Source organism: Lolium rigidum, chromosome 7, assembly GCF_022539505.1.
Source record: "Lolium rigidum isolate FL_2022 chromosome 7, APGP_CSIRO_Lrig_0.1, whole genome shotgun sequence".
NCBI lineage: Eukaryota > Viridiplantae > Streptophyta > Magnoliopsida > Poales > Poaceae > Lolium > Lolium rigidum.
Window position 1 is genome coordinate 233,019,221 of NC_061514.1, and position 22,019 is coordinate 233,041,239.

The following is a 22,019-nucleotide window of genomic DNA, read 5'->3' on the forward strand; positions in this document are numbered from 1 at the left end:
GAGAGGGAATGGTAGAGACTAGGGTTCTACCGGGTCTAGGGCGGAGATTGTAAGGGTGGAAGTGAGGGCGGAGAGGTTGGAGAGCTCGGCGCCGGCGGCTGGGCGCCGGCGCGGAGGAGGGAGGCGGCGGCTAAGGTTGGTGCGGCGGGCGCAGGGTTCTCCCGTCTAATGATACTGAATTATTGTCTGCTTAATCTCGAAGGGATACAAGTGTTTATATAGGAGGACGGCCTCCTCGAAACCCTAATTTACTTGGGCTAAGCCCCTAATTTACTTGGGCTAAGCCCACAACTAGCCACTAGTGGGCTTCCTACGTGTATAGGTCAAACCGACCATAACAGGGAAATGGATCGCAGGTAAATTCTGTTGTAGTACATTGCAAATGTTCCAGGTATTCCACTTTTTCTCATCCAAAGCGCGTAAGCTGCCGGTGCAACATGATACGTTCTTTTTCTTCTAGACCATGCAGGCCGATATTCAGATAACGGTATGCACCGAGAATAATATTTTGCATTATGAGTTCTCAATTGTTGCGTCTACCTTGGTACAGCATCCTTGTACATTTTGACCAATTATCACTCTGCATTTTGCAGTGTGATGCACCGAGTAACAACCATCTGAGGCTGAAATTGACCATCAAAGAGTTTCACCAGAAACCCACCTTGCAAACATAGCAAGGCATTGCTTTGGCATGTACTCTGGAGCAGTATGTCCGCCGCCCTAATTAACAAACAGAAAGTTAATTTTTTTTTGAAAGACAATATATATTTATTCTGTGTAGTAAATCATTCTTATATGTTAGCAAATCATGCTCCAACCCCAGTCACTGGCGTACAAATAAGGTCTGTGCACAGAAATGGAAAAATGGGAAAGAATGACATCCAGCTCTCGTACCTTTACGGTTGCGAATGTGAGGTTATTTGAATATGACCTTGTATATCTGCATATAAGACAAGTTCCTCGTGAGCATCAGGACATGTCTCAACCCATTCATTTGCAAGTTGCAACCCACATGACTGACAAATTAGTCCTGAAAGCACACTGGCATGCAGGTACAAGCTAGAATTTATTTTGTTTCACACTGTGTTCTCAACTAGCTGGTGTAGTGCGACTCACCCTGCAACTTGTGCATCGACGTACCATGGTCTCCACTCATTCACAACAGAGAAATTCAGAGACCTGATCCAGGCTTGCGTGCCGATGAAAGGTATGACCATGTCGTGATCACCACTGTAAACTAGACATTTGTAGCCTCTTTTGGTGACCTCGAGATGATATTTCACTGAACTGTGAATATCGTTAGCGTACAGTATGTCGTAGTTGCATCTTATCCATAAAGGAACTGTTCCCTACAACATAGAATGTAATTGATAAACAATACCAATCAGGAAGCAGCAACTGATTATTCACGACACTTGGTGTGAATTACCATGTGGATACCAAGAGCCTCTCTGACTATTTCATTGTTTGCCCATGTTCTGGACATTAGATATTCTGCCGTCTATGATGAAATCCGAATGGTTAGAGAGAATCCGTTTATGCCAAAGGTTCTAGTAAGGAAGAAGAGTAAATTAAGTTGCGCTTGGTCACTAACTCGACACTCTGTAGAAATCTCAGACAGTTGAAGCCCGGCCCTGGCAGTGTAGTCTTGGAGCCGGAGCATCTCCCGTGCGCCTGAACTCAGCTTCAGATCGTATCGATGTGGGCTTGCAAAAGTGCACATGGGCTCCAGAATATGGTTTGGGCATATGTCCTTGACACACTTTGTGAACAAACCATTTCAATGGCTACTCATACAGTATAAGCAGCGTCTGCAAAAATGAAATGAAAAAAAAAAAAGAGAATTGGATACCTCATCAATGACATCATGACTACTTGTGCACTGACGGCTTTGCTCTCTGCTTTGCTCTGCACCGCAGCTATCCTTGTATGCCTGAAAATAGCATAATGCAAAATAACGATAAACTAAACTGCAAAGACAAACGTAATACTAGTATGCAGACTTGATTTCTTATTGCTGAAACAAATACAATAATATTCATCAAGTTTCTTTGCTCCCAGTCATGCAACTAGTCGTATATATTTTAGTATTTTTTTACTATCACAACAAAATACTGTATGCAGACCGATTCACACATTTTTATTGTTAGTGATGTATAGTTCCCTTTACTGTATATTCCCACTGTGTTAGAGGTTTCCCTGCATATTATATACCCCTGTACGTGTACTGGCCTTTGGCCCACTGTGAATACTAGTTGCTCATTCTCAACATGGTATCAGAGCGGTATCAGAGCACGGAGTTGCAGCATGTAACTAGTTGTATATATTTGAGTATTTTTTTTATCGAAGTACACTTAATATATGAGGTCATGCATGGATCCAAGTAGTAAGATCACTTTCACAAAGAAGAAATACCTGGTACATTTCATCAGATATGAGACCCATCCCATGAGCAAATGGAACCTTGGCTGGATTATCAAAATTTCCATCCGTGACTGGATTACCCACAAGGTAACCCTGATCATGACATGTCACATTAGCATGGAAGTAAGTTGAAGCTAAACTAACTTTCGGAGGTCATGTACTACAGGGACGGGATCAAACATGGTAGTTGCGCTCTATTAGCGTACTGTAGAATTCTCAACCTTTAGATTAAGAGCTGGCCCATTGCCATCTTCCTTCCCTTTAGCAATTTCAAGGGTGATCGCTGGCACAATCATACCACTGTAGGAGTCACCGGCAACGTAGAAAGGGTTTGACAAGAACTCTGGGTGCTCATCAAACCACTGCAAAAGTAAGAAACGTTAACATCTGCGGTTCGTATATATATGCTAGTAACGGTTGGGTGATCGAACAAGTGTATATACGTGACCTTTGTGAGGAAGGTGACAATTTGAGTGACAGCTTTGGTGTCACTTGATTCGTATCCTTGTGGTGTTACGGAGTACGAGAACCCAGTTCCTACCGGGGAATCCAGGAATATGACATTGCTAACCTAGGTGGGATCAAGACGTGAAATTCAGATTTATATATAGTCATAATTAAATTATAAGGAGAAGATGATGAAGAAGAAGGATTAGAGATCGGAAAACCTGCCTTTGTCCATGCGTCTGGTTTATAAAGCAGCTTGGGCAAGCCATCTACATAGGTGCGACGGTCAAAACTCAGAGGGCCTGCACATACTTGATTATTTAGATCATCATATATAGTAAAAATGTTTTTGTATTATACAGGTAAATTCAGATCGCTTGGAAGCATATGGACAGTTGGCTTTGAAGCCAAACATACTAGTACAATAGTTGCCGATTGTTTCCAAGCAGACATATGAATAGTACCGTTTGATCAAGGAAGGAACGAAAGATGCAATCGATTTGGGAGTTACATACCGATCTCGTAGACGAGGCCAGAAAAGGCGGAGCATCCAGGGCCACCAGTGAGCCAGAGCATGACGGGGTCCTCTGCCGGGTTCCTCTCCGACCGGATGAAGTAGTAGAAGAGGCGGACACCATTGCTCTCGTCAACCTCCACATACCTATGCTATGATGGGGATGCGGTGCATGTGTAGTTCACATCACACCAGAAATAAGCCGATCAAATTATTATTTACTGAATGGAGAAAGCTTTGCTGATTAACAGAGCTAGATGTATGTACTCACTTTCCGTTTCAAAAAAAAAAGTTGTATGTACTCACCCTGTTTGGAGTTGGAAGGGGAGGGGTCCCTCGAAGCCAGGGAGATGCGTGATGATATTCCTCTGCTGTGGGAAGCTGAAATTTGAGATGGGGATGGATCTGGAGTTGGAGGAGGAAGAAGAAGATGATGCAGAAAAAGGTAGAAGGAGGAGGAGGCAGATGGAGGCAACCAGGGTGCTCGTCCTCATCGTGTCGTGGCTATCTCTCCCTCACTCTCCCGCTCTGTAGTTTTGTGAGGCTTGGTAGTTGGCACACCGCCTTTGTTGGAAACAAAGGAAACATGGAGAAGGGACAAGAAACTAAACGAAAGGAGAGGTAATACGCACGCTGGGATTTTCATAAGCCACGGGTCTTTTGAAAACGACCTTGATTTGTTTGTTTCTCTCTTTTCCACCCGGATGCATTGAACTTTGTTGTTCCTTTCTCGTTACTATCTGGTTACAAGGTCGTTTTTCTTTTCCATATCCACTTGAGAAGTAGTACTCCGATTTTTTTTCTACGAAGGAAGACAGCGTTACAATTTGTGTTCATTGGTGTCCTTTGCTCTGGCCTCTTGGCTTTGAGCACCATTGTTCGTGAGCTCTGTCTTTGAACTAAAAGAATAAGCTATCTTATTTTTGAGGAAGAAAACAAGGCCAAGTCATCACAGCGGGGGTTCGGAACCAAGGCTTGACTGTCTAGGTTGTTCCCAGAACTTAAGGTCATAAGAGGAGAGCCGTTGGTCCCGCTCACTCTCGCCAGTCAACATATTTGCAAACTGTTTCTGCTGCCACCATGATACCTGGAAAGTGACCCATTTCTCGCTTGCTGCTTGCAAGTCGAGAAGACTGGTAAGAACACGGTGAGCTTGCTTTCTATATCACCCACTCTGGGAGTAAGCAACGCCAGAAAGGATGCAGATGTAAGCAGAGGGATATATCAGGGTTTCAGGTTTGTTTTTGTCCCTAGCTCTTGCCCAGCTACTCTTTAAAAAAACTCTTAATAAGCTACTTACATATGAAACTGCAGCAGACAAGGTAACAAACTAATGATTCATACATATAGGATCAGAGTTCTGACTAACACAACGTCTCTCTCACAGGAGAGCAGACACATGCGGCGACAGAATCACAATCATGCACTCAAATTACATTGACTACTATAATTGCAAACCAAACTAGGCAGTACCATACAGGCTGCACAGATGCGTGGCTCCGGCCATATAACCACATCAAATCTTCATGCTTCTAGCAACCCTTCCATTCAGCGTTGTTTCGCTAGTATGAAGACCCGGTGATGCCCAATCCGAGTCTCATGGATGCGGCCAAGATGACGAAGGACCTAGAAAACAGTACAGGATTATCATGTCCATATTTGATATTTGGAACTAATTGGTTTTGTTTTAATAGATTTTTTTTGCAGTTGATGTAATATTCCCATAGTTTCAAGTTTTTCTACAGTTGATGTAACATATTCATGGAAAGTGCAGTAGTTTTTGTGAAGCTGGAAGGAAAGTACATGCACAGCAATATTCGTTTATAACTTTGAACTGGTGATCACTTAAGGATAGGGGTAGAAATTTCTTTTCTTCATCTTGTTCAATGACTACTCGAATTCGTCAATGTACTTGCTACTTATTTTTTCAGTTACTTTAAACTATGGAAACAAGATATTAGAAGAACAGATGCAGTAGCAAAAAAAATATTGTCATTTGTTCATATGTGATCATGAAGAATAGGAATATACTATAAAGTTTCGACCAAAGTGGTTAAAGATGCAAATACTCACGGTAAGGATAGATTTGCCTGTGTGATCAAGTTTTAGCCCAGGCCCCTTTATATCAGCTTCCAGGAAAAAATGCTTCCCCTTCGCTGCCTCAGTGGCAGCTATGTCCCTTAGTTCCTAGACAGAAATTACAATATGATTTTTTCTACATGATGAAATCAGATTAACAGCAATGTCCAGAACTTACCAAAGCCTTTTCCCATGTGTCTTCAGATAACTGCAAGAACGTTGAGAGTGGTAAAGAAAAATGTCATCTCAAAAAGTAACTGCTTATCAGCGAAAAGTAGTGCAAAAGCGAAACCTTTTTCTTAGGACATGCAACAAGATGAGCATTAGCATCTGCATATGTTGCCATCTCGTTTATTGCAATGTTAACCTTCTCCAGTGTAAGCCTCCCCCTCATGTACCTGTAGAAACAAAATGGGATATCATATTTAGTGTCCAGTTATGAAAAAAGCCATAAGATTTAATCACTATCATCTGAGACGAACAAAATAGAATTTGTGTATTCACCTGAAAATATTAGGAAAGATGATTAATGTTTCCAGTGGCATTTGGACTAAGCAAAAAAAAAATGACCATATGTTCTAATTTTAGTAAATTAGTCTGGAACCCTTTTCTTAATGTCAGCCACACAGCTATTTATCACATTATTTATTTTCTTCAACTCAGATACCTCAACTCGTTCAACAAGGTAATACCAGTGATATACAGATGTATAAAACTAACAGATAGTGATTGATGAGTTCAAAATGAAGAGAAAAGACCATGTAAGGAAACACGACCACATGTCCCACTACCACAGTGATTGGACGACAATAATAAACCAAATCACTGCCTCAGAACAGTGTGCCCTACAGGCAGCAGAAGGATTACAATGCAAACAAAGCAGATTCAGCAGAGAAGATTTGTCGACACTATCCAATGTCTAGGCTCTACGTAAATCACAAAACAGTCAGCTAGCAACTCTGAGTATTTGTAGAAAAAGGAAAAGGAATGAGAACACACACATCACGTATGCAGAGTAATACTGGAGAAAAAAAAACACTTGCATGTACATAAATCGGAAGCTCTAGCACAGAGATGTAAAAGAATAAAGGGCCGCTCAACCAGAGTTAGAAAATCAAAAGTGGATGGTTGCTCTTATATGAAGCAATGATACTGAAATGAAGCTACAGGTAAAATTGATAACTTACGATGACAATGAGTCCAGCTCCCCGGTGGATATATACCAACGAGGTGCTGCCCCTTTCCCCTTCTTCACAGAAACAAAAGAAGGCATTAGTTCAACAAACAGAACTTCTTTTTAAAACGATTATAGCTAAGATCAGTGAATATTACACAGAATAAAATTCTTTACTTTGGGAGCTGCAACTGGCTCATCCTTAATCTTAAAATCAGAGTCCAGAAATTCTGCAGGTGTGTTGAAACTAAAGCACTCAGGCAACATCCTGGAACACAAACAACATGATTCTTGTCACAAAAAATGAAGATAGAGATAACAGATAAAGTTAATAGCACCAAGTACCTAGCCGAGCTCTGTTCCAGAGGAGTAGCAACGACATCCTCACGCATCCCAGATGGCATGTTTGCAAGCATGTGCTGCAACTTCTGCTGTTGCTTCAAGGATTTCTCCACTAGTTTCTGCATCAGGATTTAAAGAAGCCACAATGAGAAGTAACCACGTTTCACCAACAGACTGAAAAAAATTAGGTTCAAAGAGGTTAAGGGCAACAAAAAAAATAACACCCCCTTGTAAGACCCACATATGTACTGGGCAGTGGTCATGGGTCATCATCCAACCCATCACCTGTTCCATGCCCAGCCTGAAACCACCCACTCTGCCCAGTGCCCAAGTGTTCAATGGGATGCTTGGCGTATTAGGCAATAAAGCAGGTAATGAAGTTGCTAACTACCAGGTGTTCAACGAAGTGTCTCCAAAGAAAGTTCTGTATAATAGGAGACTCCACAAGGTTACGAGACACATGATGCCTACCAGCAACAATTCATGTCATGTTAGTTGGGTGTGGGTGGTGCGAAGGTGGAGCCACTCGCCAAAAACTCTGACAGTGTCACCAATGTTGGAGGTTTGCGTTTCTTCCAGAGCTTGATCTAGAAAGCCTCCCAGAGAAGGATATTATGGAACTATGTGATAGCAGCTGACTCTGCTCTTGGATTCTGATCATGCCGTGTTCATCGAGGAACCATGATGGCCCGCCGCAAGAATTGTGATCCCAAGAGTATGTCATGATGTAGCAGTTGTTCACGGAAATACCGCCATGGGGCTACGTGGTTTCAGGCTTTCAGCCCTGGACACCGTGAGCAGCAACATATGGGGAAATGACATCATGGAAGCATGACAGCTTCAGTTCTGGTCCTGGTGTTCATGTGTTTGTTTTGATAACGGAAACAGGAATGTTCGACCGACAATCCTAGTCCTCACATGTTTGTTGGCAGTTCTCTGTCTTTAGCATTAACGGTGGATGTAAATCCTGCTGCTTTTCTCGCTCTTCTATAAACATATGTTGAGGGATCCCGCCCCCTCTGGTCTCATTTTTTTAAATAAATAAAAAATCCTGGTTCTTACCCCCTGTTCTTACGAGGTTTGACGCGTGTTCAGTGGGGCTGTTGGATTTGTACAGGTGCAATTTGAGTTGGGCCAAAGCTGGAGCCGGCATCTAGTTTACCCTCACTCTTGGAGATGTTGAGATCATCGTGACTTTGCGCGCAAGCAATTTATGCCAAGTCATGGATATATTTTGTTAGCATTTTGCACATGTTTCACAAATATATCAAATGGATTGGCAGAAGAACTGGGAAGTGCACATGGAATTATAAGCAGGTGTACTAGTAGTTGAGTCTCACATAGTGCTAAGAAATTTCCTATATCTAGGGAATATGAGTGATGGTATTTCAGGTGCTAAAGCGCTTAGACAGGTGCAAGGATGTATGTCCATTGATCCGTTTTAGAAAACATTCAGTACCGGCGATGGGGTCATGACAACTGATCGATCATTTCTGAAATTTGGAAAACGAAATTCAGTACAGACCATGATCTCCTGGCGTGCGGTCGAATATTTCTGGAAGAGTGACAACACTTCTTACAGCTGGAACACGTGAAACTAGTGGCCCAAGTTTCAGGGTTGAGAAACATTCAACATGTGAGTTGGAGCTACAAGGTGGTGCTAGAGGAACAAGTCATTGTGTGGGGGAATCCAATGTTTTCTGGGGGGGCAGGTAATCTAACATCAATCCCAATATGCACTGGACTCAATGGTCATGGACTGGCTCGAAATTCAGGTGGACATAGGCCGATGACTCTACTGGTAGCTAAAGAAGCAGCTGAGGAAAGGGCATTGAACAAATGAAATGAAATCTCCTGTCCATTTTCTTCTTCGTCCTGCATACTGTATCTCCTCTTCTATCTCACTGATTTCTGCTTCTCCCCACCGTTATTGGGGTTGGATTTGACCTCACACTTCCCGGTAATATGTACTCCAATTTAAAATTGGTACAGACCATGAAGCACAATTCATATCCCCTTTTTGAAAAGAAAAAATAAATTCATTTCATGCCCTATGATTTAAAACAATCGGCCATCCATCACAAGAGCAGCAAGCGGAGCAAGATTAGCCCGTTTTGTTTAGCAAACACCACCATCACTGGACAATTTGCATCCCTGATCCTCACAGTCAGGGTACGAACAAGAGACGGGCACACACAATTACTTCAATCTTTTAATGAATCCTACTCATGTACTGTAATCGTAACTGTTCCACCATTTCCGCGAAACAAAATGGCAGGGTTACCCAGATTAGCCTCGCATCAGGATATCCTAATGGTTTACCACACCGGTTCTGGATTCTCAAAGAAACAGAGAAAATAGCATTCAGAGACAGACCGCACGAGATCTGGCAACCTGTGGGTACAGTGAGCACGGAACGATACCTTGGCCTTGGGGATGGCGTCGAGCTCCTCCTGCAGTCGGCGGCGGATGGCCTGCACCTGCGCCTCCATGGCCGTCACCGAGGCGTCCACGGCGGCGAGGTCGGTCACGGTCGTCGCCGGGTACACTGCGTACGGGTAAGATAAGGGGTCAGGGCCCACGACGCTAGGGTTTCGGGAGTGGGCTGGGCTGGGGGGAAAGCTCACTGTTCCGGGCAAGGGCGAGGTCCTGGAGCTCGTTGACACGGGAGCGGAAGGCGGTGGCCACGGCTTCCAGCGACGAGCTTGCGGGGTTCGCGGCGGCGGCGTCCATGAGGAAGGGAGGCCTCGGCGGCGGCCGGCGGGGACAGAGAGTGTGGTTTGGGCGGGAAGGAAATGGGAGCGTCGGGTTTGGGGAAAATTGGGAACTCGGGTCTTGTTTCAGCAGTTGGAGCGCATCGTTGGGCGCGAGTTTTGTTTGAGTTTGACAGAAAATTATGGCTAGGATAATTATTGATTCATATATTTTTTATGCATTTGATCAGATTTTAAATCGTTCCATTTTGGATAGATTTATACTTCTTTTTTCCCTAACCGGGGGAGTATGGAATCGTAGATATGGGTGACAAATTGGCAACAACTCACAATATAGAGTGTGTTTGGTTGCGTGGGCTGATTTTGCGTTCAAATCGTGTGGATGTTAGGGCATCTCCAGTGGGGCGAGCGACCGTTTGCGTCCGTCGGGCCGAAAAATGCGTTTGATACTACCTTCAGTGAGGCGACGCAAAGTGATCGGGTCGTCCGCGGCGACGCAAACCTGGCCTAAATATGCGCATCGGATGCGTCTCTGTGGACGCTGCGCGGACGCGCAAAGTGGTACGCTCGCGTCTGGCGGACGTTTCGTCTGGCCCGCCTGGCAGTGACCCAGCGTCGATGCGTCTTCTCAAGCGCGCGCCGCTGCGGCAGTCTGCGCCACGTTAATGGCGATGCCTAGGCTGCCGAGCGGCCGCTGCCTACCTCCGCCAACCACGTTAATGGCGACGACACGCGTCCACCGCCTGCCTCCGGCCTATATAAAGGGGGAACACGTTCTTCTTCCTCATCCACTCCTCCAAACAAACCCTAGCCGCCACAAGCTCCACTGTAGCGCCACCTAGCTCTTCCTGCGACACAACCAGGCCCGCGAGGAAGTCCATGGTGGGTCATGGTGGCCGGCGAGGCGGTAGAGGCCGCGGCCTTGGGCGCCCCGGGGCCGGGGCAGGGGCCGCCGTGGTGGAGCAGCTACGGCCCCACGCTCGTCGTCGCATGCGCCCTCCTCGTCTTCGCAGGACGACCGTTGCTTCAAGTTCTTCCTCCGCATCGATGACGACCCACTCGGCATCAAGCGGCTCCCGGACAAGTTCACCGAGTTCGTCGATGGCGTCGAGCCGGCGCACTTGCAGCTACGGGAGGCTGGCTGCAACTTCTGCCGGTGGACTATGGAGGTCTTGTTCGACGGGCAGGGCAAGATGTATCTACACACGGGGTGGGACAAGTTCGCCCGCGACCTCGCGCTCGAGCCCGGCTGCCAGCTCGCCTTCCTCTACGAGGGGGACGGCGAGATGATCGTCAAGTTGTTTGACAACACAGCCTGCTGCAGGCACTACCACACCGGTGAATCCGGCTCGGACACCGATAGCTAGAACTTAGAGTGTTCTTTCTTTGCAGCGAATATGGATACGGGCCAAATTAAGCCAGTAGTGAAGGTTTCTGGTTGTTCTTCCTCGGAAGAACCAGCAGGGGCACCGTCCCAAGCTGGATTTTCCAGTTTGGTGACTAGGTGTGCCCTCGAATGTTCTTTCTTGGCAGCGAACAAACGGAAATCAACATAACTGGTTTCTTTTTTAAAAAGGTTTTTATTTGTGTCAACCATGGTTCAAACTATGTATTAGTTTGTGTAAACCATGTTCCAAACTATGTGTTAGTTTGTGTAAAATCATGTTCCAATATGTAATATTTGGAACTATGTTTAAATGGAGAAGAGGAAAAAAACAAGTAAGAAAAAATGCGTCGCCCCGCTGGAGCCACCTCAGCAGTAAACGGACGCGCTAACAAAAACGGTCATTTTAGCGTCCGTGGCGCGACGCAAACGGACGCTCGCGGATAATAAAATGTGTCCCGCCGTTGGAGATGCCCTTAGCAGTCTGAAAGAAGCTCCGAGCTAAAATATGTACTTCGTTTGGCAAAACGTGAAGGCTTTTTGTGTAACGGAGAGGCAACTCTGCCCTTTTTAATTGGTAGGCTGCAAACGCCCCCTTTTTGCTCTCCTAGTGCACGAAATTGTTCGGTTGCACAATGAGGATCCTATAAATGGTGAGGTTACCTAAAAACCGTGACTAAATAGTAACACATTGCAACGGTTTATGGTACTTGATGGGTTCGTTTAGGGGGCGAACCATCGCGGGGTGTGTGGCCCTGCTCGCCCCTTGGGGCGATATTTCCCTTTTGTTATCTTTTGATTGTCTGTGATATGCTTTTTTGTTTTTATTTTGTCACTCTTGTACCTTTAGCATGACAATGCAATAAGAAATAACAATGTGCAAGAAGCAACGTGGGTGTGGGGTTAACATTTTTGAGTGAAATTGACACTTTTTGCCTTCTAGTCATGCGTTCGTTACACTAATTATCCCGTCGAGTAAAATTCATTAGATCACCCCTTTTAAAAGCATTGGACCCTCGTTTTTTGTTGCGTGTGTTGATTGGCCAAGCTGTTTGGTGATGATTGGGGTCCAAATATATTATAATGATAACGCGCTTCCGATATACACATTTTGTTGCGCAACATCAACCTATCATGCATGTCCAATGTAACAGTAACAAGAAACATGCTAAAGCGGGTTTAATTGTTGGGATACTAGATGATGCCCTGCGCGTTGCTGCAGAATATTTGTATGCACTAATTTGTTTAACATTTAAGAATTTCAGGAGAAAAAATGGATGGCATCTAAAATCCATAACACCTCTAATGTCCAAATATGAAAGAGAGAAGTCCAATTTACACCCCTAAACTCGTCTCAAAGTTCAGATTACAACCCTCAATTTTATTTTGGTTCAATCTTCAACCCTGAATTCTATAAACCATTCAGAATTGAACCTTCTACCCCTTTTGACAAGTTTTGAACCGGTTTTCTTGCTAGTTAGCGGTTTCTCTCCCTATATACTATGCCAACTCATCAGCATACAAAATACACGGTACATGTACTTCCTCTCTCTCCATATCGCATGATCACCTCATGCCTTATCATGACCGTCTTCCTCCCTGGAACGAGGCCATGGCGTCCACAGAGGGGTGCCTCCATCGGACAATAACACCTGGCGTCTGCCCTCTACATCACCTGTCGTGCCTAGCCTTCCGCCAGCACGGGGCAACCACCACGCCAGCACGGGGCCGCTTACTGAGGCACATCCGGCCCGATCCGGCCCAGGTGCCGGCTGGCGCCGGCCTGCCCAGCGCGCCGCTCGGCCCGACCGGGCGCACCGCCTGCTGGGCCGCCTCTCCGCCTCAGCGCGGCCCACTCGCCCGCACCAGCTGCCTCCCCGACTGGGCCTCTCTCTCCACCGCGCGGCCCACCCGCTCCCATCCGGCCTGGACTCCGGCTCGGCAGGGTTGCACGCCGGCCTGTCCGGCTGCTGTCCCGGTCGGCCGGCTGGGCCCCTTTTTCTGCGATTTTCAGTGCTGTTTTTTCCCCAACGGTTATTTTCTCTCCCTTGCTATAAATAGTCTTCTTCTACCTTGAGCTGAGTTAGTTCTTCCCCTTTCTTCACCTCCATTGTTGCTATTCGAAGAACTACCTTCCCCTCTTGATTCCTCCCATGATTCTTGCCCATTCTTGAGGAATTGAGAGAGGAGATCTAGATCTACAATCCCCACCAATCAATTTCTCCTCTAAGTGAGGGGAACCCTTTGGATCTAGATATTGGAGTCTTTTGTTGACTTTCCCCATTGTTCTTCCTCTTCAATCTCATCCTAGCATTTGTTGCTTGGGTGAGATTTGAGTGTGAAGGACTTGAACACCTCTAGTGTTCTTGCTTTGCATCATTGCATAGTGTTGAGCTCTCCACCACGATTAGTTCGAGTGAGAGACCGTGAGCTTGTTACTCTTGGAGGGAGACCTCCTAGTTGGCTTGGTTGGTGTCCCGGTGATCTCTTCGTGGAAGATTGTGAAGGGGCTCGGGCTTCTCCTTCGTGGAGCTTGTGAAGTGGTTGTGGAGCTTGCCATCTCCGGAGTGGAGGAAAAGCTAACCATAATGAAAGGGTCATTATCCTTCGTGGGTGTGGCTCGGAGAATAGGGTGAGCCTTCGTGGCGTTGGGGAATCCTTCATGGGACCTCCACTCCTCCAAACGTGACGTACCTTCTTGCAAAGGAAGGGAACACGGGAATACATCCTCGTCTCCGCGTGCCTCGGTTATTTCTATACCCGAGCTCTCTTTCCTTATGATACCCATCGTGCTTGAAGTACATATATCTTGCTATCACTTGTGCTACATATATCTTGTGCCTATCTTGCCTAGCTCTAGTTGTTATTGTTACACTTAGTTGAGCTTAGCATATTTAGGGTTTGTGCTTGTAATCCAAATGTTAGTTTAATTCCGCATTCTTACAAGACAAATCTGTAAGAGTTTTTAATTGCCTATTCACCCCCCCCCCCCTCTAGGCGACATCTCGATCTTTCACCCGAGCTCTTTAATTATGCACTTTAACTTGTGATAGCCATCGTGCTTGAAGTTTTATATCTTGCTATCACATAGTTGCTTGTATTGCTTAGCATAAGTTGTTGGTGCACATAGGTGAACCATAGTATATAGGCTTTCGGCATGACAAAGTAAACGCTAGTTTTATTCCGCATTTGTTAAGCCCATCTCGTAAAAGTTTTAAACCGCCTATTCACCCCCCCCTCTAGGTGACATCCGTGTCCTTTCAGCGGGGCTCCGGCATGCTCTCCTCCGGCAGCTGGCGCGTCTTGTGTGTCGCGCCCGGGCATGAGTCACCGCTTCTAGGTGTCCGGTTGATGTCGGGAACCCGGCACCAAGGTGAATTGCAGCGGCGCGCCATTGAACTGCACTGGCGCCACGCCGGAGGCGAACCGCGACACCGGGGTGGACCTGCAAGGAGCGGGAGTTCCAGGACGCAGCTGGGAACTTACCGAGCTCACCGACGAGGCCGGAGGAGCGATGTCGGCGATCGCCTCTCGCTTGACGAGCATGCCCTCTGCTAAGCTCAGATGGAGGGATACTTGCACGACGCCGGCTTTCATCGCCTGCTGGTTGGCGGCCGCAGCAGTCTTCTCCTTCAGGTTCCTGCGCCGGCCGCGACGCTTCGTGGCCTCGACACTTTTCTCCTCCTTGGAGAGCACCTTCTTTGCCGCCTTCGGCTTTGCCTCCCGACCACCGGTGGCGGCCCGCTTTGCTTCCGCTGGAGCTGCAGCCTCCATTGTGGCTATGGTCGTGGCTACGTGGGAGTGTGGGGCGGCGGCGGGTGCGACGGTTTGCTCGGCATCCATGGTGGTGGCTGCGGCGGTGAGGACGTCCATCACTTCTGGACTGATCGCGTCGGTCTGGCCCAGACGCATTTTCGGTAACGGCGGACGCAAACGGTCGCTCATCGTCCGTTTGCGTCGCCCCGTTGGAGATGCCCTTAAGACGTTCCTTGTTGCCGTGATATGTCGACTTGGTCGCCGAAAGGGGAGAGGATAGGGAGAGGCAGGGCGTCGGCGTCCACATCCTCGCCACTGGGACTGGGAGGAGGAGCAGCCGGCCGAGCTAGGCCTCAGTCATGGCACACTGGCACGACGGGGGACAGGACTGACATTCTAATTTTTCCTTTTTTATTACTTTTCTAGATATTTACATATTCTCACCTTAGGAAATTGCTCAGATTTTTGTCACGTCGTCCGTCCAGGTGGGTCCCACTTGTCAGAAAGGCTGTCAATTAGTTATTATTGTTCCATTAGTTCACATTGCAAAAATGTTGTAGAGTGACAATTTATGGGTTTTTTTTACAAGTGGTAGTTTTTTGAAATTTAAGCACAAAAATGGTAGTTTTATGCTAAGAATTTCTAGAATATACCACTTTCAAATAAAGATTATGTTCAACTATATCGTTTGGCCAAAAAAATACTATATGGTATGGGCAATGAAGAAGGTTGTGTGCCTCTACTGATGCAGAGGCAGAGGCCGGGAATACCCATTTCAAAAAAAAAACTATATGGTATGGGCAATGAAGCGAAATGATAAATATCCAATTAATGCCACATTGAAAAGTTACAATGAATTGTTTCCCTCAAATTGAGATACGTGTGCTGCTTGAAATATTGGGTTCGGGGGAGTGTCAATTTTTACGAAGGAGAGAGGCGGCTCGAGGGGGAAACGGTTGAGGGCTCATTTTGTAGGTTGGATGTTGCATGTTTAAAAAAATATTGTTTTTTGTTCCAAAATGCTACGTCAGACTGTTATTCTAAAAAAACAGTGCATCACTCTGTTAATTCTGAATACCAACCTTGTAGCTATAAAGATTGGTAAGAGAGGGAAATACTGGAGCCTTCACCACTTTTCTCCTCCCCTCCCACCGCTCTCGCTCCTCTCCTTGGTAGTCGTAGAGATCTTACCGGGCTGCCCCCAACTCCTATCCGGCGGCGCTGATGGCCGGAGATGGAGAAGGGGGGCGTCGGAGTAGTTAGGGTAGCTAGGTTTGTTGGCCGTGCGCCGGTAGTGGGCTCTTTGCCCGGTAGTTGAAGATGAGCGGCAGATCTCGCCGCCCAGATCTTGCTTGCTTTGGGGCTTCTCCTTCCCTTGTTGCTGCTCTGATGGGTGGAGCCGGCGGTGGAGAGGGAAACCACTGTCTCCCTGAATAAAACATTGGCTGCGGGCCAATTTTTTGTGCTCGGGTGTGGTGCTCCTCCGTTCTTGCTGGCCGGCCGAGGTGGCGAGGAGGAAGAACGGTGCGATGCCACCCACCCTGTGACAGCGAAGCCTCCGGTCGGCCTTGGTGGTGAGGAGAGGCGAAGGTGCTCCTTGGTGGCCTTTGCATCTAGAAGTGGCTTTTTCCCTCCGGTGGCATGGGTGGTTCGTGCGGAGCAGTGGAGGCGACATGGCTTGGCCTCTCTTCCTCTTCCAAGCTATCGAGGTGACGGCGTGGGGGTGGTAGGTCGTCCATGGCCCGCATCTCTTCCTCCTGCTCCGGGGATCGACGAAGAGCGGGCTTGTCCTCGACCTTCTCAAGTTGTAGATCCTGGTGAATCCAAGCTTCGCGCCCGACGAAGCTATCCGCGGCTGAGAGAGCTGCTTTGTGCTCGGCACAGTCCGAGCCTCTTCTTCCCAGAGGCCAAGAAGAGGTCCAAGGGGAAGATCTTCCACTCCTGCCACGACGCTGAACCAAGTGGTTCTTCCCCGGTGTCAGCGTCCTCTATGTGGTGGAGCAAGTCGATGGCGAGATCCGTCAGAAGCGGTGCAGAACTTGGAGGACATGATGGCTTTTTACCAAATTTTTCTAGGGCTTCTTCTGTAAAAGTTTAGTCCTTATCCCAAAATCCCCTAATCTATAGGGGATTTGATGTAAAATGTAACCATCACTTGGTCAATATATGCAGCTTCTAGGGTCTTCGGACCCTATTCCCGTTCAAAAGAAGAAGAAAAAAGAGGGAAATGGATCGCAGGTTAATTCTGTTGTAGTGCGTTGCAAATGTTCCAGGTATTCCACTCTTTCTCATCCAAAGAGCGTAAGCTGCCGGTGCAACATGATACGTTCTTTTTCTTCTAGACCATGCAGGCCGATATTTAGATAACGGTCTGCACCGAGAATAATATTTTGCATTATGAGTTCTCAAGTGTTTCGTCTACCTTGGTACACCATCCTTGTACATTTTGACCAATTATCACTCTAGATTATCTGAGGCTGAAATTGACCATCAAAGAGTTTCACCAGAAACCCACCTTGCAAACATAGCAAGGCATTGCTTTGGCATGTACTCTGGAGCAGTATGTCCGCCGCCCTAATTAACAAACGACAAATTAATATATATTTATTCTTTTTGTGAAGAACATTATATATTTATTCTGTGTAGTATATCATTCTTATATGTTAGCAAACCATGCTACAACCCCTGCCATTGGCGTACAGATAAGGTCTGTGCACAGAAATGGAAAAATGGGAAAGAATGACATCCAGGTCTCGTACCTTCACGGTTGCGAATGTGAGGTTATTTGAATATGACCTTGTATATCTGCATATAAGAGAAGATCCTCATGAGTATCAGGACATGTGTCAACCCATCCAATTGCAAGTTGCAACTCACGACTGACAATCAGTCCTGAAAGCACACTGGCATGCGGGGACAAGCTAGAATTTGTTTTGTTTCACAATGTGCTCTCAACTAGCTGGTGTAGTGCGACTCACCCTGCAACTTGTGCATCGACATACCATGGTCTCCACTCATTCACAACAGAGAAATTCAGAGACCTGATCCAGGCTTGCGTGCCGATGAAAGGTATGATCATGTCGTGATCACCACTGTAAACTAGACATTTGTAGCCTCTTGTGGTGACCTCGAGATGATGTTTCACTGAACTGTGAATATCGTTAGCGTACAGTATGTCGTCATTGCATCTTATCCATAAAGGAACTGTTCCCTGCAACATAGAATGTAATTGATAAACATTACCAATCAGGAAGCAGCAACTGATTATTCACGACACTTGGTGTGAATTACCATGCGGATACCAAGAGCCTCTCTGACTATTTCATTGTTTGCCCATGTTCTGGACATAAGATATTCTGCCGGCTGTGATGAAATCCGAATGGTTAGAGAGAATCCGTTTATGTTCTAAGGAAGAAGTGCAAATTAAGTTGCGCTTGGTCACTAACTCTACACTCTGTAGAAATCTCAGACAGTTGAAGCCCGGTCCTGGCAGTGTAGTCTTGCAGCCGGAGCATCTCCCGTGCACCTGAACTCAGCTTCAGATTGTATCGATGTGGGCTTGCAAAAGTGCACATTGGCTCCAGAATATGGTTTGGCCATATGTCCTTGACACACTTTGTGAACAAACCATTTCAATGGCTACTCATACAGAAATGGGAAAAAAAGAATTGGATACCTCATCAATGACATCATGACTACTTGTGCACTGACGGCTTTGCTGTCTGCTTTGGTCTGCACCGCAGCTATCCTTGTATGCCTGAAAATACCAAAACGCAAAATAACGATAAACTGAACTGCAAAGGCAAGCATAATACTAGTATGCAGACTTGATTTCTTATTGCTGAAACAAATACAAGAATATTCATCAAGTTTCTTTACTCCCAGTCATGCAGAGTTACCGAAGCAAAAGGACTTGCATGAAATTGTTCACCCGTGTTCTAAAATTTAGTAACCTGTTCACACATTTTTATTACCTACTGAAACTATTACAACATTCCCGGAATAACAATATGCTACAGCTTGCAACTAGTCGTATATATTTGAGTATTTTTTTTATCGAAGTACCAACTTAATATATGAGGTCATGCATGTATCCAAGTAGGAAGATCGCTTTCACAAAGAAGAAATAATACCTGGTACATTTCATCAGATATGAGACCCATTCCATGAGCAAACGGTACTCTGGCTGGATTATCAAAATTCCCATCCGTGACTGGATTACCCACAAGATAACCCTGATCATGATATGTCACATTAGCATGGAAGTAAGTTGAAGCTAAACTAACTTTCGGAGGTCATTTACAACAGGGACGGGATCAAACATGGTAGTTGCGCTCTATTAGCGTACTGTAGAATTCTCAACCTTTAGATTAAGAGCTGGCCCATTGCCATCTTCCTTCCATTTAGCAATTTCAAGGGTGATCGCTGGCACAATCATACCACTGTAGGAGTCACCGGCAACGTAGAAAGGGTTTGACAAGAACTCTGGGTGCTCATCAAACCACTGCAAAAGTAAGAAACGTTAACATCTGCGGTTCGTATATATATGCTAGTAACGGTTGGGTGATCGAACAAGTGTATATACGTGACCTTTGTGAGGAAGGTGACAATTTGAGTGACAGCTTTGGTGTCACTTGATTCGTATCCTTGTGGTGTTACGGAGTATGAGAACCCAGTTCCTACCGGGGAATCCAGGAAGATGACATTGCTAACCTAGGTGGGATCAAGACGTGCAGTTCAGATTCATATATAGTCATAATTAATTATGAGAAGAAGATGGTGAAGAAGAAGAATTAGTGATTGGAAAACCTGCCTTTGTCCATGCGTCTGGTTTATAAAACAGCTTGGGCAAGCCATCGACGTAGGTGCGACGGTCAAAACTCAGAGGGCCTGCACATACTTGATTATTTAGATCATCATATATAGTAAAAATGTTTTTGTATTATACAGGTAAATTCGGAAACGTTCCCCTCGCGTCGCCCCCTCTAGACGACTGAGGGGGCAAAACCCTAGACCGCCGCCCGGCCACCCCTCCTCCTCCGCCGCTCCTTGTCGCCCCCAGAGGTGACGCCGACCGAAGGCCGCGTCACCGGTGAAGGGGCGGCGGGGATTTCTTCCTCGGCCAGTGGTCCTCGCTTCGCGGCGCAGCAGCTTGGGAGGCTGGTTGATGCGTGGCGACCGCCACGGCTGGGGCGCTGCTCGGCGAACCCCTCCTACTCCGCGACCTCGGCCGCGGACTCCGGGGGCGGTTGCGGCTGGTGGTGACCTCGGTGGGGATCTTTGAACGCCGGAGCGGTGGCTCCGGTGGTGGCGACGACGATGTCTTTTTCGCGGCGAGCGGCGACCGTGGGTGGTGCGGGGCCGTGTCCTCGGCCGTGCGGGCGGCGGGGTGGCGGCGAACGTGTCGTGCGGCGCTCGGGGCTCTCCGTCGGCCCACGGCGTCAGATCTGGGGAGATCTCCGCTCCGAATGGTGAAGCTCGCAGCTCTTGGCCCGATCTACGCGATTGTGGCCGGATGGTTGGTGATGGGGTTGGTCGGGACTTCTGGCCGGCGGTGGCCACGACGTCGCGGACACCCCTGGCGCCGATTCCCTCCTTGGAGGCTTCGTTGAGGTCCCTTCTCCCTCCCCACCCAACCCTCATGCCCTGGGTGAAAACCCTAGTCCCTGCTTGGGTGGTGGCGGCATCACGATGTCATTCCCCTTCTTGAAGGCACCGTCCGGGGCTGCTGGGGTGGTTGGCAAGGTTCTTCTGTTGTCGGCGGTAGTTCTTGGCGATGCTTCTTGTGCGGTGTCGACCTAGGTCTAGAGGTTGCTCCGCAAGCTTTGGTCTGGTGGTGGTTGCTGCTCTTTGTCTGCCATGATCCTCCTGGTGCGCCTTCGTTCATCAGCGTGCGTCCTCTGGATGGTGATGTGGGTTGGCAGTGGCCGTGGCGTGGCTTCTGGAGCGGCAGCTTGTCTTGGTCTCTCCTTTGATCTTTGGGTAGACTCAGGTATGGTGCGTTTTTGGGGGAACCTCTCTGCCTTCCGACGGTGCGGCGCCCTGCGATCCGGGGCGAGAGGAATGGGATCCCTCTTCGGAGTCAGAGACCTTGAGCTGGTCTCCTTGGCAGAGATGCAAGCAATGTGCCTACGGATGATGCTCTCTACCGCCCTTGCTTCTCCTAGTGTCAGTGTCAGCGTTCGAAAAGACGATGGACACGGCGTGTCAAGCGAAGCTCCTAGTTCTATCTTCTGTAAGTTGTGTTTGCTATGTATGCACTCTGTATCTGCCGGTTTCGTGGCTTTATTAATTTATAAAGCTGGGCTTAGGCCTTATGTTTAAAAAAATATACGGGTGAATTCAGATCGCTTGGAGGCATATGGACAGTTGGCTTTGAAGCCAAACATACTGGAGTAGTACAATAGTTGCCGATTGTTTCCAAGCAGACATATGAATAGTACCGTTTGATCAAGGAAGGAACGAAAGATGCAATCGATTTGGGAGTTATGTACCGATCTCGTAGACGAGGCCAGAAAAGGCGGAGCATCCAGGGCCACCAGTGAGCCAGAGCATGACGGGGTCCTCTGCCGGGTTCCTCTCCGACCGGATGAAGTAGTAGAAGAGGCGGACGCCATTGCTGTCGTCAACCTCCACATACCTAGCTATGATGGGGATGCGGTGCATGTGTAGTTCACATCACACGAGAAATAAGCCGATCAAATTATTTACTGAGTGGAGAAAGCTTGCTGATTAACACTTAACAGAGCTAGATGTATGTACTCACCCTGTTTGGAGTTGGAAGGGGAGGGGTCCCTCGAAGCCAGGGAGATGCGTGATGATATTGCTCTGCTGCTGCTGTGGGAAGCTGAAATTTGAGATGGGGATGGAGCTGGAGTTGGAGGAGGAAGAAGAAGATGATGATGCAGAAAAGGGTAGAAGGAGGAGGAGGCAGATGGAGGCAACCAGCGTCCTCATCGTGGCCTTGTGTCGTGGTTGTCTCTCCCTCACTCTCTCCCGCTCTGTAGTTTTGTGAGGCTTGGCAGTTCGCACACCGCCTTTGTTGGGAACAAACGAAACATGGAGAAGGGACAAGAAACTAAACGAAAGGAGAGGTAATACGCACGCTGGGATTTTCATAGCCACGGATCTTTTGAAAACGACCTTGATTTGTTTGTTTCTCTCTTTTCCACCCGGGTGCATTGA

The 22,019-nt window shown here is 47.2% G+C and overlaps 3 protein-coding genes across 5 annotated transcripts; all 3 read right to left on the reverse strand.

The window, feature by feature from the left end:
• Positions 1–499: 499 nt before the first annotated feature.
• Positions 500–21,814, reverse strand: LOC124671870 (serine carboxypeptidase-like 15). 3 transcript variants are annotated; one of them, XM_047208193.1, is made up of 13 exons: positions 21,601–21,814; positions 21,329–21,474; positions 19,648–19,724; positions 19,425–19,547; positions 19,198–19,338; positions 18,968–19,069; positions 18,511–18,591; positions 18,281–18,448; positions 18,126–18,197; positions 17,813–18,045; positions 17,594–17,639; positions 17,323–17,408; positions 500–634 (listed from the first exon to the last, which is right to left on the reverse strand). In XM_047208193.1, the coding sequence occupies exons 1-12, from the start codon at positions 21,789–21,791 to the stop codon at positions 17,325–17,327; spliced, it is 1,464 nt and encodes a 487-aa protein (XP_047064149.1). In that variant the 5' UTR covers positions 21,792–21,814; the 3' UTR covers positions 500–634; positions 17,323–17,324. The 3 variants fall into 3 exon arrangements, with proteins under 3 accessions (XP_047064149.1, XP_047064148.1, XP_047064147.1); XM_047208192.1 differs by lacking the exons at positions 500–634; positions 17,323–17,408 and having other exon boundaries at positions 17,454–17,639; positions 18,281–18,439; XM_047208191.1 differs by lacking the exons at positions 500–634; positions 17,323–17,408 and having other exon boundaries at positions 17,455–17,639.
• Positions 604–3,947, reverse strand: LOC124671871 (serine carboxypeptidase-like 1). Its single transcript, XM_047208194.1, has 12 exons — positions 3,692–3,947; positions 3,387–3,532; positions 3,097–3,173; positions 2,873–2,995; positions 2,646–2,786; positions 2,416–2,517; positions 1,853–1,933; positions 1,595–1,762; positions 1,430–1,501; positions 1,117–1,349; positions 895–940; positions 604–720 (listed from the first exon to the last, which is right to left on the reverse strand). The coding sequence occupies exons 1-12, from the start codon at positions 3,877–3,879 to the stop codon at positions 637–639; spliced, it is 1,461 nt and encodes a 486-aa protein (XP_047064150.1). The 5' UTR covers positions 3,880–3,947; the 3' UTR covers positions 604–636.
• Positions 4,617–9,479, reverse strand: LOC124671872 (spindle and kinetochore-associated protein 1 homolog). Its single transcript, XM_047208195.1, has 8 exons — positions 9,404–9,479; positions 6,984–7,099; positions 6,816–6,906; positions 6,652–6,713; positions 5,757–5,862; positions 5,643–5,672; positions 5,459–5,572; positions 4,617–5,011 (listed from the first exon to the last, which is right to left on the reverse strand). Exons 1-8 carry the CDS (start codon positions 9,470–9,472, stop codon positions 4,934–4,936), a joined length of 666 nt encoding a protein of 221 aa, XP_047064151.1. The 5' UTR covers positions 9,473–9,479; the 3' UTR covers positions 4,617–4,933.
• Positions 21,815–22,019: the final 205 nt, after the last annotated feature.

What these genes read in the sequence shown, in the direction of transcription:
- LOC124671871 (XM_047208194.1), bottom strand. Translation starts at nt 3,879, where the DNA reads ATGAGGACGAGCACCCTGGTTGCCTCCATCTGCCTCCTCCTCCTTCTA. An exon ending in GTCATGATGTCATTGATGAG is followed by an intron (nt 1,763 to 1,852) that starts GTATCCAATTCT and finishes TTGTTCACAAAG; the next exon opens with TGTGTCAAGGACATATGCCC. An exon ending in GTCGATGCACAAGTTGCAGG is followed by an intron (nt 941 to 1,116) that starts GTGAGTCGCACT and finishes TCTTATATGCAG; the next exon opens with ATATACAAGGTCATATTCAA.
- LOC124671870 (XM_047208191.1), bottom strand. Translation starts at nt 21,791, where the DNA reads ATGAGGACGCTGGTTGCCTCCATCTGCCTCCTCCTCCTTCTACCCTTT. An exon ending in TGGCCTCGTCTACGAGATCG is followed by an intron (nt 19,725 to 21,328) that starts GTACATAACTCC and finishes AAGTATGTGCAG; the next exon opens with GCCCTCTGAGTTTTGACCGT. An exon ending in GGCCAGCTCTTAATCTAAAG is followed by an intron (nt 19,070 to 19,197) that starts GTTGAGAATTCT and finishes TATCATGATCAG; the next exon opens with GGTTATCTTGTGGGTAATCC.
- LOC124671872 (XM_047208195.1), bottom strand. Translation starts at nt 9,472, where the DNA reads ATGGAGGCGCAGGTGCAGGCCATCCGCCGCCGACTGCAGGAGGAGCTC. An exon ending in AGCCAGTTGCAGCTCCCAAA is followed by an intron (nt 6,714 to 6,815) that starts GTAAAGAATTTT and finishes GTTTCTGTGAAG; the next exon opens with AAGGGGAAAGGGGCAGCACC. An exon ending in TTGCATGTCCTAAGAAAAAG is followed by an intron (nt 5,673 to 5,756) that starts GTTTCGCTTTTG and finishes ACGTTCTTGCAG; the next exon opens with TTATCTGAAGACACATGGGA.